Source organism: Xyrauchen texanus, chromosome 40 (genome assembly GCF_025860055.1).
Source record: "Xyrauchen texanus isolate HMW12.3.18 chromosome 40, RBS_HiC_50CHRs, whole genome shotgun sequence".
NCBI classification, from domain to species: domain Eukaryota; kingdom Metazoa; phylum Chordata; class Actinopteri; order Cypriniformes; family Catostomidae; genus Xyrauchen; species Xyrauchen texanus.
The window spans coordinates 30705503-30722892 of record NC_068315.1 but is presented as its reverse complement, the minus strand read 5'-3'; the positions used below and the strand labels follow the sequence as shown (position 1 = coordinate 30722892).

The 17390-nt window shown below is 45.9% G+C and overlaps 1 protein-coding gene across 2 annotated transcripts in view; it reads right to left on the bottom strand.

Moving 5' to 3' along the window:
• arid5b (AT-rich interaction domain 5B) overlaps window positions 1-17390 on the bottom strand; it is a 180627-nt gene that overhangs the window by 106222 nt on the left and 57015 nt on the right. The window contains exon 1 of one of the 2 annotated variants that reach the window (XM_052112819.1): window positions 4567-4774. The exons of the other annotated variant lie outside the window; for it this stretch is intronic. Coding sequence (XP_051968779.1) covers window positions 4567-4615 — 49 coding nt within the window. The 5' untranslated portion in view covers window positions 4616-4774. Of the gene's footprint in view, window positions 1-4566; window positions 4775-17390 lie in introns of those variants that run through there. 2 annotated transcript variants of the gene reach the window in all.

Below are 17390 nucleotides of genomic sequence, written 5' to 3'. Positions count from 1 at the left end.
CCGGTTTGAGGTGGAGCTGCCTGTCTTTTGACCACAGGGGGACGGCGTCAGTGGGCAGGCATGGTGCGCTGGTTTGGCGATGCCACGGCATGTCTTATGCCTTGGCTTGGTGGACCTGCAGGAGAGCCATGGCATGCAGGGCAGAGGTGGCCTGTCCTGTAGCGCTGTAGGCTTTTGAAGTCAGTGATAACATCATCCTACAGGCTCTGGAGGGGAGTACTGGGCAGTCCCGCCAGGTGGCGGCGTTCTCGGGACACAGGTGGATCGCAACCGCTCTGTCCACCTGGGGGACCTCCGTGTACCCGTGGGCAACCCTGCCATCCAGGGTAGTGAGAGCTGACGAGCGGAGAGGTCGGTTCGGGGCAATAAAAGGTGCCCTCCACGACCACGTCAGCTCGTCATGCACTCTCCGATGCAGCGACGATGACACCATCCAATTCCGGGGGTTCAAGGGAGAATGCCGGCTGGCCGGGAGGCGAGCCGCACTCATCCGAGCTCGGATGGAAGTATGCAAGCGTGCCGGGGGGCGGGTGGTTTGTGGGGATTTACCCGGTGAAACCGAGCCCATTGTCATCCCCAAATCGGCATATGTGGCCGTCGGTCTTGGAGAGATATCGACCGCAACCAGGAACTACACAAAGATGGAAGTGCATCTTCAAAAAGATGCGTCCTGTTTATTGATCTTTTATGAGTGGAAACTCAAACTCTTTTAGAGAATACAAACTCTTTTAGGAGGGGAAAACACTCTTTTAGGCAGTGAAAGCACTGTCGAAGCACTCAGGGGCGTGGACTGCACAGCATGCAGAGAGAGAGAACGCCAGCTGGAAACGTGCCGTAAGATCCAACAGCAGTGATTCTTGCCAACAAAGGTGAGTGGAACAGTGGTGAACTTCACCTTGCTGTTGCACAACTGCTCGGCTTAGATGAAAAATTCTGACAGACAGACACACGCACTCTTCCCTTTATACCTGTATGTCTGGGGGTGGGACATGCAAATTTTGTCTGCCAATTTCTCAAGTTTGCCAGGTTCAGAGGTATGTGAGGCTCCCAAGGAAGACCCCTTGTGTCACTTCATTCGACACAACATCGAGTGCGTGTCAGAAGGGAAACTGTGAATTTGTACAGAAGCAATGCGATTTAAGATGCAACTTTTTAAAGTTTACTCGCTGAAAGTAACTACTGTACACGCAAATGCACCGCGCGCAGTCGGCACGCTTAATCGTACAAAAAGTGCCATCTTTAATTCATCACTTTAATATCAACACAGCTAAAAATATTAAACTTACTAGTTTGTTGTTGGGTGACTAGTGGAGCATCCTGTCTCATTTGTAGAATGTGTATCTTTCTAGGACTTTCTGTCAGCTTGTTCACATCAGTCGTCTTCAGTCAGTCGTTTAAATAATGCCATACAGCCGATTTAAGTCGCTTTTTTTTTTTTTAAGTCGGAGTCTGGTAGATCGAATTCCTCTGTTATATTTTGGAATTTCTGTGTTTTAGCTTCAGTTTCACGTTAATTGAAAGTTCACGTTCAGTTCGTGACACCTGGCCATTAAAGCACAATGTGATCACCATCCGTAACCATAGCAACAGCTCCAGTATCCACATAGGCATGAGAGTTTTTTCATTTAGGCTTACAAAATCTTACTGAAAATTATTTTATATTATATATTTATACATTATATATAATACAACATTATATATATATATATATATATATATATATATATATATATATATATATATATATATATATATAAAGCATTTCTCAGTTTTTAACAATGGATTCTAAATTCTAAAGTTATATTAACCGTATAATCCTGCCATCCCTAATTCAAAGCATAATCTTAAATAATTATACACTGTATTATATCAAAGCATTAGGATTAATGTTTCAGAAATATATTTACCCTTTCGGAAAATTAGAATTCTTGCCTGCTCATCTGAAATGTTGGTCTGCTTTCCTCAACATGAACAGAACTGATCATTTCTATGGACATCTTTAACATCTTCACTGACTCCACATATGACTCTTGTGATATATTTCCTGCTTCTAAATTCATACAAATGTTTTGTGTGGGTTACAGACCTACAGACCGAAATTCCACTTGGTCAGCCACTGACTGTCTTGTGAGTTTTATTCCTGCAGGGGGCGCTTGACGCTTGAAAACCGATTCCTCCATTCATCCACATTTAAATCTAAGAATGCTTTATATCCATTTGTTGACATTTTACACTACATAGTTATTTTTAATAAAAACTGATAATTGTAAGGATTCATATCTGTGAATGAAAATCTGTCTCAGCATTATCTATAAAAGCATTTAAAAAAATCCTCTTCCAGTAATAACAAACAACTGTGAGTTCATACATCCTGGCCAGCGCTGAGAAAAGTATCAGGTACCAGTTGACACTACTATCTAGCTGGGCAATACCAACTCGTACAACAGAAGGGGGACGTCTTAATATGACAGACTCACAACCACGCAATTGCAAGGTATCTCATATGAAATAATTTTCAGTGTTGATAAAAGCTAAAAAAAAAAAAAATAGTTTTTTATGTAGAGTTATGTAGAACTGTTACCAATCTGTACTAATCATAGCTTTTAGAATCACAGAATTGCTGTGAATGAATCTCTTGGAATCATTACATACTTCCTCGTCCTCTACTTGCAATTAGCACAACTGAGGCCGGTCTCAAAATGTCCATCTTTTAAGGGCCGTGCTAATCATGCATGGACCCTACATACAGATTTCTTGATTAAATTTAGCTTTGAGCTACAGAGGAGGTCACAAAAGAGCTCTACAGCCACACTGTTAATAAAATCGAACCTTTACTAAAGAAACGATTTCTTATCATTTGCAATATAATTGGCTAGGACGACAGTATGATTTGAGAGCACTGAAAATCCCATTATACAATTTTCTTTAATGCACTTGAAGAGAAGCCTTTGTGAAGAGGATGGAGGAAAACACACAGGTAAGTACTGATTGGTTGCAAAATCAATAGGCTAAAATCTGCATTAGTAATCCTAACAGGTTTTATCAGATCAGAACGGATGGACTCTTTCTTTTCCTATATCAGTTTGCTCCCTATTTACAGCTCAAGTGCCCCACAAAATGTCAAATGGGCCTCTATGGGAATATATTTACATAACACCTCTCCACTGCTCGCCGCTGCCAAAGAGGACCAATTAAACATACAACACAGATGTATGTGGTGTAAAACAACCCTGAGTTTTAATATTTCATGTTATTTTTGTTCTATAAACCTTGAGTGCTGGTTTGAGGATCTGTGACAGCCATTTTTGAAACTAACTTTTGTTTGTTTTGATGAGATGGAATATTAAGTCTCTTGACTTCATTATTTCACAATAAGACAGAATGTCACATTACAAGACAAAAAGCTGAAGCAGACAGATACATTCAAGGAGGGGAAAGAAAATAGAAACATTTACATTGCAAAAAAAAGGTAATTCATATAAACATCTCAAAAAAGTTGTTTAAAATTCACTCCCAAACATGCCTGAGCTTGTGATGGGAGTCTACAAAACTGTTTATTCTAATAACATGTCAGCACGACTTCCTTGTGCTTGTCTTTGCAAATCACAAATTAAATACACTTGCTTTTAAATTTGCTAGCCCTTAATTAGTAATATTGTAGCTGTCAACTGTGTTACTTTCAACCCTGTTACCCGTTTTGGCTTTTTTCCCCCCAATATTATTTTATTTATAAACATATTTACATATATATGCCGACGCACTTTGGGGCCGATCAGTGGCGTAAAGCTAATATGAGCCGTCGCGTTATGCAGAATGGACCAAAATATTTCAGCGAACACCACCGAAATAGAGTGGTGGTGGTGTAGTGGTCTAATGCACATAACTGATAAACTGGTAATCAGAAAGTTGGTGGTTCGATCCCCACAGCCACCACCATTGTGTCCTTGAGCAAGACACTTAACTCCAGGTTGCTCCGGGGGGATTGTCCCTGTAATAAGGGCACTGTAAGTCGCTTTGGATAAAAGCGTCTGCCAAATGCATAAATGTAAATGAAATAAGAAATACCTTTTTCCATCGCTGTTACTTTCAACCCTTATTACTAGAAAAATAACTTTCTATTTATTTCTAAAAATATCAGCTTATTCAACCCTATTACTTGCAACATTGTTACCCATTCTGGCAAATTATACCCTTTTTTTGTGTGTGGTTATTTTGACATTTTTGGTGTATATATATATATATATATATATATATATATATATATATATATATATATATATTCTAGAGTATATAGAAAATAACAATCACAAAAATTGGGAGTTTTAAACTCTATTTGGACCTGTCCCAAATTTTGGTAACAAGGCTGAAATAACTCCAGACCTCATAAAATACAATTAAAATAAAAGCTCATATTTTATGTAGTTTTACCTACTGTCCTTAGGTGGACAAAGAGCAAAAACAAACAACAAAAAAACTGATAAACATCTTTTTGTCTTTGTTTAAAGTTAACTCTGAAACATGTCTGAGCTTGTAATGGGAGTTTACAGGACTATTTATTAAAATCACCTGTCAGCATGTCTTCTTTGAGCTTCTTTTCTTTTACAAATAGCTCCATAAATCCAGATTACGACATCAAAAAGCCCCTATGATTATAACACACTCGAACCCTCACTACGACATTGTCTGTTATCAGCCAAATATCTTCTGTAGACACCAGGGTCCGCTGACTAAACTTCAATAAATACAACCACTGCTAATGTACATGCTTAACCTTCAAAAGTTTTGCCAAAAGGGCCGGTGAATTCCCAGAAAGTCAAACACAGGCCTTGAGATACATTCCTGTACAGCTCCACCCTCTGTAACAACCCTCACCCAATATATTCTCCCTGTCAATGAGTCAGCCTGGACAAACACGCTTTAATATCTACCTGTCTCTTTAAAATATGCAGGTCAAAATATCTATTCAAGCTTGAGGACGGAGATAGAGGTAAAAAAAAAAGACCTCTGGAATCGTGACAGCAGCTGCATAAATTGTCCTGGTTACTGTATTAAAATAAGCATGCGTTGAGGCTAAAGTTATTGGCATGTGTTATTATTAGCATGCTCTCTGCGCCACAGCCCACAATAATGAAAGGAAAATGTGTGTCATTGCCACGGCAACTGTTTTAATGGAAGACTCCCCGTCAATAATAGTTAACAAAATTGCACTTCAGTCATAAACCCACAAATCAATTTCCCGTGTGTGTACTTCATGTTGGGAGTTAATACGTGTGTTTGCACTGAGTGGTAGAGAAAATCTAGATTGAAGAAACATTTTAAATTCATGTCTTATTACAGTTGGGTTCTGTATAATCAGGCTTTACCTAATTATTATTCACAGGCGCGACTTCTAATGAGTCAAATAACATTCATCTATTAATATTGCGAGCTGTTGAGATTCTGCACCCTGTTGGGTCATTAAATTTGTTCTGATACTTCAATATGCCTGATGCGAGTGCCAGGAAAATTAAAATATACACTTCCCAGAGCAATATCGATCGAAATGTTAAGCGTAGAATATCAATGCACTGGAAAATCTGAAGATGTAAAAGAAGGGCTGTACATTTTGGTCAACAAAATTATATTGTTATTATTTTGATAAATACAAAAAAAATGGATTCAGACCTTTTTCCATTTACTCAGAAGTGCAATGGAGTGGAAATAGAAACCAGGTCTCACATTTTATCTGAACTAAAAAGTGGATTCAGATCTCATTCTGGTGGACTTGATGGGGTTTCAATGCACTTTTCATTCACAGTTATTTTTCAACCACTTTTAAAAACCTACAGTTGAAGTCGACTTGGTTACTAACGTAACCTCGGTTCCCTGAGAGGAGGGAACGAGTATTGCGTAAGTAGCTTACACTATGGGAAAACTCAGTTTCTCGAGAAATATTGAAGTCTTTATGTAAAACGCATTGCAGCTGCACAGCAGACAGCAATGAGCGAAGGCAGCTCGGTCATTGGCTGTGCTGCGGCAACTTGCTCGAACCAATGACGGGCGACTCTGAACGCGCGACCAATGAGAGCCAGCCAAGATTAGCATGGCTAAGGCTATATATTAGGCGCCCCGTCATGAGAGTTATTTAGGTTCAATCGACTGAAGCGAACTGACCAAGCACAAGCACGGCAACTTACGCAATACTCGTTCCCTCCTCTCAGGGAACCGAGGTTACTTTAGTAACCAGTCGTTCCCTCTCGAGAGGTCTCTCCTATTTGCGTAAGTAGCTTACGCTATGGGAACACCATGCAAAATGCCGTGCGTGCTGACTTCGCTCTATAAAGCCAGAGGCAGATGCCTGAGCCTTAAATCAAAGTGATTATTCAACAAGCCGGCCAACGGCGAGCTATATAATGGAGTAATACAGAGCGCCTTTGCCCCAAGGTGGTCCATGGTGGGGTGCTCGTTGTAAAACCACAAGCACAAATCTTATGTACTGATTTTTCTATGTACTGATATGCATGAAAAATCCTCTAAGTCAGTCAGAGACGGACCTTATAAGGGAGGAGATAATGCTCAGCATATACATACCCTAGTCCATTCTATAGTCAGGCTGATAGAATGTCGAAGGCGAGGCCCAGCCTGCCGCCGCACAAATATCTTCAATGGGTATCCCACTCGACCACGCCCACGAGGAGGCCATGCTCCTCGTAGAGTGAGCTCTGACGCCTAAGGGGCATTGAAGGCCCTTGGCTTCATAAGCCAGCGCTATAGCATCCACTATCCAGCAAGATATTCTTTGCTTTGAAACTGCGAGACCTTTAGTGCGGCCGCCAAAGCATACGAATAATTGTTCCGTCTGTCTGAACGGGGCAGTACGTTCCAAATATACTCTGAGCACCCTGACCGGGCAGAGTAAATTAGCGTCGCTTTCGTCTGCTGGAGACGATAGTGCTGCCAGAGATATATCCTGTACTCTGAAGGGTGTAGAGAGCACTTTAGGAATATACCCGTGCTTTGGCCTAAGGACAACTCTGCAGTCGTTAGGTCCAGATTCCAGGCAAGCAGCGCTTGATGACAGCGCGTGCAGGTCGCCCACTCTCTTGACTGAGGCGAGCGCCAGCAAGATCGCAGTTTTGAGCGAGAGCTGTTTAAGGTGCACGGTTCGGAGAGGTTCGAACGGGGCACTCTTGAGTGCGTCCAGGACCGTGGCCAGGTCCCAGATCGGCACCGAGGGGGGGGTGAGGAGGGTTCATCCTCCTAGCGCCTCTTAGGAAACAAATGATTAGGTCGTTTTTCCCTAATGAGCGTCCCTTGTCAGGATTGTGTGACACCGCTATGGCAGCCACATAGACTTTGAGCGTGGAGGGTGTGCGGCCAGCCTCCAGCAGCTCTTGCAAGAAGGCGAGTACACTTGGTATCTCGCAGGATTTGGGGTTCAAGCTCTTGGTATCACACCAGTCACTGAACACTTTCCACTTTTGGGCATATAAGCGCCTCGTATAGGGCGCTCGCGCCTCAGTGATGGTTCTCAAAACTCCACTGGGAAGGTTCTCGGGAACCCGTTGAGGGGTCATGCATGGAGGGCCCACAGATCGGGGTGGGGATGAAGAATCATCCCGTTGGCCTGCCTGAGGAGGTCTAGCCTCAACGGAATCGGCCATGGGGCAGATTGCATCATCTGCATCAGTTCTGGAAACCACGTCTGGTTTTTCCAGAGTGGGGCTACCAGGAGCACTGCACATTTCACTTCCCTGATCTGACTGATGACCTGAGGTAGCATCGCGATCGGGGGAAAAGCATACAAGGGGCGGCTCGGCCAGATTTGGGCGAGCGCGTCCGTGCTCTTTGAGAAGAAAAGGGGGCAGTGCGCATTTTCCCTGGAGGCGAAGAGGTCGACCTCTGCCTCGCCAAAGGTTTGTCATAACCATTGAACCGTCAGGGGGTGGAGAGACCATTCTCCTGGGAGAACCTTGTCTCTGGACAGCATGTCCACTCCCTGGTTCAGGGCGCCTGGCACATGCGCTGCTCTCAGCGAGCGCAGGTGGTGCTGTGACCATAAGATGAGCTCCCTGGCCATAGAGTGCAGGGAGCTCGACCTGAGTCCACCCTGGCGATTTATATACGAAACTACCGTCATGTTATCCGTTCGGACCAGGACGTGTTCGTTTTTCAGGTACGGAAGCAGGGCTCTGCGAGCCAAGGCGACCGCTTTCATTTCCAGACAGTTTATATGTAGGTGCTTTTCCGGATTTTACCAAAAGCCGGAGACAGGCCTGCCCTCATAAAGGGCCCCCCATCCTAGTTTGGAGGCATCTGTCGTGATCATTTTTCTCCGCGTATTCACGCCCAGACTCACGCCGGTTTGATACCAGTTGACGGCTTTCCAGGGCGTCAGGGCTTTTATACAGCCGTGATTCGCTCTGATCAAAAAGTGGCCCGAGCGCCACGCGTGAGTGGGGACACGGCTCTTGAGCCAGTGCTGGAGAGGACGCATGTGCAACAATCCTAGCTGGAGTACAGCTGATGCCGAGGCCATGAGACCGAGCATTCTTTGAAATCGTTTGATGGGGCGCGCACGCCCGTTCTGAATGATGTTGCACGGCGTCGAATAGAGAGCGCACGCTCTGATGAGAGGTGCGCTGTCATCTGCACTGAATCTAGCACTATTCCCAGAAAAGAGATATTCTGGCTGGGGGATAGCATGCTTTTTGCAAAATTGATTCTCAGACCCAGGCATTCTAGATGGCTGATAATCCAAGATCTGTGTGTTGTTAACTGACCCTCTGATTGTGCTATGATTAGCCAATCGTCGAGGTAATTCAGTATTCGCACTCCCCGCTGTCTCAGGGGGGAAAGTGCCGCGTCCATACATTTCGTGGAGTGTACGGGGGCCAATGATAGGCCGAATGGTAGTACTGTGTATTGGTATGACTGTCCCTCGAAAGCGAATCTCAGAAAAGGCCTGTGATGAGGCGCTATCGGAATGTGAAAGTAAGCGTCTTTCAAATCCACTGATAGAAACCAATCGCGGGGCGAACTTGCGCGAGGATATGTTTGGTCGTTAACATTCTGAACGAGTGAATCATTAAAGCTTTGTTCAGATGTCTGAGATCTAGGATGGGGCGGAGGCCACCGTCCTTTTTCGGGACGAGAAAATAGCGGCTGTAAAAACCCGCCTCGCTCATAGAGGGAGGAACAGTTTCTATAGCGCCCTTCTCTATCAGTTTGAGCACCTCGGTGCGTAGAACATGTGACACATCTTTCCTCACTTTCGTCTCGACCACCGCTGAAAAGCGGGGTGGTCTGCGAGCGAACTGAAGTAACCGTGTTTTATTATGTTCAAAACCCATTTCGGCATGTCGGGGATTTTTTCCCAGGCTTTTGCTCGCACAGATATGGGCTGAATGCCAGCTGGGGGCGTGTCGCAGTGACGTATGGGCCTCACCGGCAAATTGCCTTGTGCTAACACTGAGTTTACAGCTTTCAGAGGCGCAGGTGCGCGCTGAGCAGCCGTGTTGAGTGCCGAATGCAGGGGTGCGTGTGAGAGTACAGGCACGCGCGCTATCTCCGAAATGCTTGCAGCATGAGTCGGAGAAATGCTTGAAACTGTATGGACAGAGTTTTCGGGTGGGGGTGCATACCTCGTAATAGGCACGCGCGCCACATTCATAAAGCTTCCCGCTCTTAGCGGGGAGTCTCTTGGCTCGTGCATCGCATCTGTGATGCTTGCGGCATGAGACAGAGAGCTGTTTGAAACTGTATGGGCAGCGCTTATGGGTGGGGTGCATATACTGTAGTAGGCACGCGCACCACTTTCATAAAGTCTTCCGCCATGGCGGGGGTTTTGGCTATGCATACAGTGTTTGTGTGTAGGGGTGCATGCAGGACAGCAGGCACGCGCGCTACATTTATAGTATTTCCCGCTTTTACTGGGGAAGTGTTTATAACTGTGGGAACAGTGCTTGTGTGTAGTGGTGCATACATGACAATAGGCACAGGATCTACATTCATGGGACGTCCAGCTTGAGCTGGGGAAGTATTTGGCACTGTTTGGACAGTATTGATATGTGGGAATGCGCACTTTAGTGTGGACATGTGAACCCTTAGTGACACAGGCAGAAAATGACTCTTTTCGTGATTTCTGTGTGTCGCCGTTAAAACGGCGTTTGATTGCAGGTGAGCGAGTTCTGTGACTGGCCCATTGACTGCTGTACAGACATTTCCAGCTGCCTGTAAGGGGACTGGTTAATGTTTTGCATGTTTTAGAGAGAGTGGTCCGGCCTTTGCGAGACACGCACTCTCTCTTTTTCTTCCTATTGCTAGGAAGACTTACGAGGCTCCGGGTTCAGCACGATCTTGGGCCGAGGACCTCGTTGCTCAGGCGGCTTTCTTCGGCCAGCGGAATGCGAGCGGCATCGAGCATCCGTTTCAGGTCTGCTCTTTGGCTGGAAGACGGTAGGCGCCGCCCTGGCTCGCTGCTGCTGCTGAGGCGGTCTCTGGTGAGATGAGCTGGAGCGCTTGGGCAGGAAGTGACGCATAGCCTGCGAATCCTTCCGGGCCTCAGTAAAGCGTTCAGCGAATTCTTTTACCGCCGGTCCGAACAGGCCGCTTGGAGCGATAGGCGCGTCAAGGAATGGCGCCTTATCCGCGTCCTTCATCTCCGTTAGCGTCAGCCACAGATGGCGCTCAAGGACAGTCAAGTTAGCCATCGCCCGGCCGATGGATTGGGCGGTGGCCTTTGTGGCTCGCAGGGCTACGTCAGTGGCGCTGCGCAGGTCCTTGAAAGCCTCAGGTTCAGGTCCAGACTCGTCCATGGTGTGGAGAAGTTTGGCCTGATAAACTTGTAAAACCGCCATTGAATGAAGCGCTGACGCAGGTTGGCCGGCGGCGGCGTATGCGCGACCGGCGAGAGCTGAGGTGGATCTGCAGGGCTTCGAGGGATGAGAAGATTTGGCTTTCCATCCAGCAGTGGAGGGTGGGCACAGATGGTTGGCCATAGCCTCTTTCTCTCGCGCCGTCCACTGAGGAGAGCGAGGAAGAAAAAGAAGGCTTCAGGCGAGCAGAGTGTGGGGCTTTCCACGACTTCGTGAGTTCGTCGTGAACTTCGGGGAAGAAAGGAGAGGGTCTCGAGGGGCCTGCCGGCGCCCCTGCAGGAAACACTCGTCCAGCCGGCTGCGAGCGGGTTCTTCTGGAGAAGACCAGTCGAGCCTGAGGTCTTCCACGGCCTTGGACAGGATACGGACAATCTCAGAGTCCATGCTGGTGCCCGTGCTCGTGTCCGCTGATGTCGATGGCGTGGGGTCGAAAGCCGAGCCCGGCCAGTCGTCGGATGCAGCATTAATAGAGAGGCTGTCATCTTTTTCATCGTCATCCCCTGACGTGCTGAACGAGACGAGACCCACCGCTCTGTTGGAGGGGTGCTGGTTCGCCTTCGTGAAATGGACTAGCGGCGGGGAGATCTCTGGTAGCGGTGAAGCACGCGGAGACTGGGCCGGCGTGAACGTCACTGAAGTCTACGTGCTCTGGCAGCCTCTGTGAGTGGTGCTTTTTCTTGCGCGGCTCGAACGGAGGGGGCGGCAGCACGGTGGAAGCAGGCTCGTTTGCGGCGAAAGCAGCAAAGCGAGCGTGCAGCTCGCCGAGGCCCAGGGAGTCACATTCGGGGCGTCCACCCTGAATGAGAGCAGCTTCTGCGTGGTCCGGTCCCAGGCAGCGAGTGCAAATGATGTGACGATCTTCGTCAGGAAGAGGGCCTCTGCACGAGGCGCAGGCTGAAGGCATTTGCAACAACGCCTTGAAAATTGCTCTTTTACTTAATCAAAAAAGCGTTGCAGAGGCGAGCGCTTGCAGTAAAAGGATATAGCGATGCGCACCGGATGGCGTAGCAGAAGGCTTCGAAGGCGGTTGAAGGCGCCGGCGTCCTCTTAGCGGTCCTGCTGTAGGCTTTTCGACGGCGGGCGAAAGACTCCAACAATCCGGAGAATCCAGCGAAGAGAAGGTCTTTGCTGAAGGAGATTAAATCTAAAGAACTCTCATGACGGGGCGCCTAATATATAGCCTTAGCCATGCTAATCTTGGCTGGCTCTGAGCGCGCGGGCGCGAAGCACGCGCTCATTGGTTGCACGTTCAGAGTCGCCCCGTCACTGGTTCGAGCAAGTTGCCGCAGCACAGCCAATGACCGAGCTGCCTCGCTCATTGCTGTCTGCTGTGCAGCTGCAATGCGTTTTACATAAAGACTTCAATATTTCTCGAGAAACGGAGTTTTCCCATAGCGTAAGCTACTTACGCAATAGGAGAGACCTCTCGAGAGGGAACAGAAGTTTACATACACTTAGGTTGAAGTCATTAAAAAAATGTTTTTAACCACTCCACAGATTTAATATTAGCAAACTATAGTTTTGGCAAGTACTTTAGGACATCTACTTTGACATGACATGAGTCATTTTCCAACCATTGTTTACAGACATATCTGTCTGACTAAATCACAATTCCAGTAGGTCAGAAGTTTACATATACTAAGTTAACTGGGCCTTTATGCAGCTTGGAAAATTCCAGAAAATTATGTCAAGCCTTTAGACAATCAACCAATTAGTTTCTGATTGGAGGTGTACTGAATTGGAGGTGTACCTGTGCATGCATTTTAAGGCCTACCTTCAAACTCTTCAAACTCTTCATTTTTCTTGACATCATGGGAAACTCAATTAAATCAGCCAAGACTGTGGACCTCCACAAGTCTGGTTCATCCTTGGGAGCAATTTCCAAATGCCTGAAGGTACCACATTCATCTGTCCAAACAATAGTACGCAAGTATAAACACAATGGGACCACGCAGCCATCATACCGTTCAGGAAGGAGACACATTCTGTCTCTTAGAGATTAACGTAGTTTGGTGTGAAAAGTGCAAATCAATCCCAGAACAACAGTAAAGAACCTTGTGAAGATGCTGGAGGAAACAGGTAGTAAAGTATCTATATCCACAGCAAAACAAGTCCTATATCGACATAACCTGAGAGGCTGCTCAGCAAGGAAGAAGCCACTGCTCCAAAATTGCCATAAAAAAACAGATTACAGTTTGCAAGTGCACATGGGGACTAAGATCTTCGGTTTTTTTTAAATATTTACTCTGGTCTGCTGAAAAAAAATTGAACTTTATGGCCATAATTACCATCGTTATGTTTGGAGGAAAAAGGGTGAGGCTTGCAAGCCGAAGAACACCACCCCAACTGTGAAGCATGTGGGTGGCAGCATCATCAAGTTGTGGGGGGGCTTTGCTGCTGGAGGGACTGGTGAACTTCACAAAATAGATGGCATCATGAGGAAGGAAAATTATGTGGATATACTGAAGCAACATCTCAAGGCATCGGCCATGAACTTAAAGCTCTGTCACAAATGGGTCTTTCAAATGGACAATGACCCCAAGCAAACCTTAAATGTTGTGGCAACCCAAAAAGTTTGACCCAAGTTAAACAATTTAAAGGCAATGCTACCAAATAATAACACATTGTATGTAAACTTATGACCCACTGGGAATGTGATGAAAAAAAATAAAAGCTGAAATAAATAATTCTCTCTGCTATTATTCTGAAATTTCAAATTCTTCAAATAAAGTAGTGATCCTAACTGACCTAAGACAGGGAATGTTTTCTTTGATGAAATGTCAGAAATTGTGAAAAGTTTAAACGTATTTGACTAAGGTGTAGGTTAACTTCTGACTTCAACTGTAAATATTATATTATTGCCAGGGTTGGGTAGATTACTTCAATGTTATCCGGTACTGATAACAAATTATATGACAAACAATGGAAACAGTATTGTAATCTTTCAGATTACTTTAGGCAGTGTTTTAAATGTTTTCACACTATATTCATTAAACATAATAACAAAACAAAACAAAAAATGAAAACCAACTTGCTAATTGTCAGTTGCTGAATCAAACAAAAGGTACTAAAAAGGTAATGAAAAATGTCCTGGTTACTTTCATAACCTCCGTTCACTGATGGAGGGAACGAGACGCTGTGTCGATACAGTAACACTAGGGGTCGCCCATGGGAGCCCCAAACACCTCTGATCTTTGAGAAAAGGCCAATGGGAATTAGCGAGTGGAATTTGCATGCCACTTCCCCAGACATACGGTTATAAAAGGAGCTGGCTCGCAACCACTCATTCAGGTTTTGTGCTGAGGAGCCGAGACAGGGTCCCGGCCATTTCAGTGGGTAGTTCAGTGTTGTGGCAGGAGGGACACAATGTCTCGTTCCCTCCATCAGGGAACGGAGGTTATGAAAGTAACCAGGACGTTCCCTATCTGTCACTCACTCGACGTTGTGTTGATGTAATGATACTAGGGGTCCCTATACGAAATGCCACAACTAGCTGAACTGTGTTACATGGACTGGCAGTGCAAGACAGGCAAACCACTGCGTGCCTCGTAGCCAGTGCACCCGGTTATCATGTAATGTCGCCAAACACTCCTACAAGCGTCGCACAGTCCCCTGCACCTCAGGGACAAGTCAACTGGAAAAAATGGGGATAGGCTGTTCATTCCAGAGTGGAAGACACCATGGAGACCACAGCCCGAAAGGGAGGCAATTTTGTGGAAATATGTCACATGGTCTTACCAAGACTTACCAAGTCGTCAGTGTTGCATGTGGAGAAGTCCCCTTGGTATGTCCTACCCAGAGGAGATGTAGCTCTTCAAACATGGCGACAAGAGGCGGAGGGGAACTCAAGTTTCTCTGTGAACTCGCCTGCCACTAAGGCAAAGGAGGAAGGATATTCAAGGTCGACGACCTCATGAACACGGCTGGGGGTAAAAAGAAAACATCTCTCCCTCCAGGAGGGGAAAGGCACTGTACGGGACGAAACCAGCTCAACATGGAGATTGTAGAACCTCGCAAAGGTATTGGTGTGTTGCCCAGCCTGCTTCTCTGCAGATGTCTGCTAAAGAGGCACCATTGGTCAGGGCCCAGGAGGCCACCACACTCCTGATAGGGTGTGCTCGTAGCCCCAATGGGGGCAGCACGCCCTGGGCGTGATATGCCAAAGCGATGGCGTCAATGACCCAGTGGGCGATCCTCTGTTTGGAGACAGTGCTCCCTCTCCATTGTCCTCCGAAGCAGAAAAAGAGCTACTCAGAGCATCTAAAGCTCTGTGTGTGATCCAAATAGATGTGCAAAGCATGCACCGGACACAACAAGAAGACTCGGTCTGCCTCCTCCTGGGGCAGCGCTTACAGGTCCACCACCTGATCCCAAAACGGGGTCGTGGGAACCTTGGTCACATAGCCCAGTCGGGGTCTCAGGACAATGTGAGAGTATTTCGGACCGAACTCCAGGCACAAATATACACTACCGTCACCGTATTGTCCGTCCGGACCAACACATGCTTGCCCTGGATCAACGGCCGAAGCCTCAGCAGGGCGATAAATATTGCCAGCAACTCGAGGCAGTTGATATGCCAAGGCAGTCGTGGCCCTGTCCAGGAGCCCGTGGCTGTGCGCTTGTTGCACGCAGCGCCCCAGCCACGCTTGGAGGCATCTGTTGTAATCACAACACGCCTGGACACTTGCACTAAGGGGACCCCTGCCCACAGAAATGCAAGGTCCGTCCAAGGGCTGAACAAGCGGCGGCAGATCGGTCAGTGCTGAAGTGGTCTCATATGCATCAACCCAAGTGGCGTGACCTCTGCCAAGGACGCCATATGCCCCAGGAGCACCTGAAAATTACATACATGGGACCGACATTCTCCGCCTGAACGACTTTAGACAGTTAAGCACCAACTAAGTGAGTCTAATTCCAACCCCAGAAAATAGATGCTCTTTACCGGGGAGAGTTTGCTCTTTTCCCAGTTGACCCGAAGTTCCAACCGGTTGAGGTGCCTGAGCACCAGGTCCCTGTGCGCACACAAGTCTTGAGAGTAAGCTAGGATCAGTTGTCGAGATAGTCGAGGATACGGATGCCCATCTCCCTTAGCTGGGCAATGGCTGCCTCTACAACTTTGTGAAGACGCAAGGCGACAGGGATAGTCCAAAGGGGAGGAACTTGTACTGGTCCTTGAAGGCGAACCTCAGAAAGGGCCTGTGCCGAGATAAAATCGAGACGTGGAAGTAGTGTTGTCACGGTACCAAAATTTCAGTAGTCGGTACCAATACCAGTGAAATTTCACAGTACTCGATACCATTTTCGGTACCAAAGCAAAACACAAAAACAGGTTACTGAACAACACTCTTTTAATAACAAAGTCTACAAAATTAGCAGCAGAACTAAGAACAAAAATATGCCATTGAGCAACACTTTAATTTAAATATATTATTTTTGAATTATAACAAAACACTTATATAATATTTGCTTCAACTTTAGCAACTTTTAATTTAAGTTTTTACCAAGTACTAAAAAACAAATCCTAAATAAACAAGCATACAATAGAATGAATAAAAAACTATTTCCAAACTAATGTGCAAAGTGCTCTCTTATTACTAAAGCTGTATATTGAAATTTTTCTTCACGATAAGAAATGCATAGTGACATATATATAGATATTATGATGAAATAAGTCATGAGCAATCGCTTTCTAATCGAACTGCATTAAACGTGCGCGCACAAGGGATGAGTTCCCCGAGGCAGACACTCTCTCAGCCGTGTGCAGTTTCGATCTCTTCCCCTTAGATCGGGACATTCGCGCAACTTATAGAAGAGGCACCGACCACACAGAGAAATGCCAGTTTCTGAGTTTATAGTTATTAACATGAGCTGCTTCTGTATTATTTGAACATTAATAAAGCAAAAACGCTGCATTTCACTGCATTTAAGATGTAACGCTGGGATGTTTCCTTTAAAGAACTCCGCCTCCGCTTATTCCACAACGGTACATGCTTCTGAATGTACTTTTTTTTTTAATCATTCCTTAATACTTTGGGATCTACATAATATAACTGTGAAAGTTTAGAGTGCATCTGGACTGATCTGTGTAATTCTTCCTCCGTCAGGCATGAACTGCTGCTCTCACGCGTCAACGAACGAACATTTTTCTCGTCAATTTTGTATTTGACGATGTCGATAATGTCGACTAAACGTTTCAGCCCTAATGCAAATGATAATATGCTTTTAAACTCACCTGCTTTATTTGCTTGAATAAATCCGGGTGTCTGTCTTTCATGTGTTTTATTAAATTTGTTTCTTCAAAAATTGTGAAAGCACCATTTACAAATAGGTTTTTGCTGATCTATGATGTTTCCCTTTTCATCAGCCTCAAATACAAAGAATTTCCAAACCTGGCTTTTTCCACTTTTCATTTCGACATGATTCAGTTGAGAGGCTGCAGAAGCTTTGCTTGCCGTCATTTTTTGCTTGTTGTGAGCGTTCGAAAGTTCCCGCCTCTGCATGGGTACTGGGTAGACCCGGTACTCGGTACCCCGG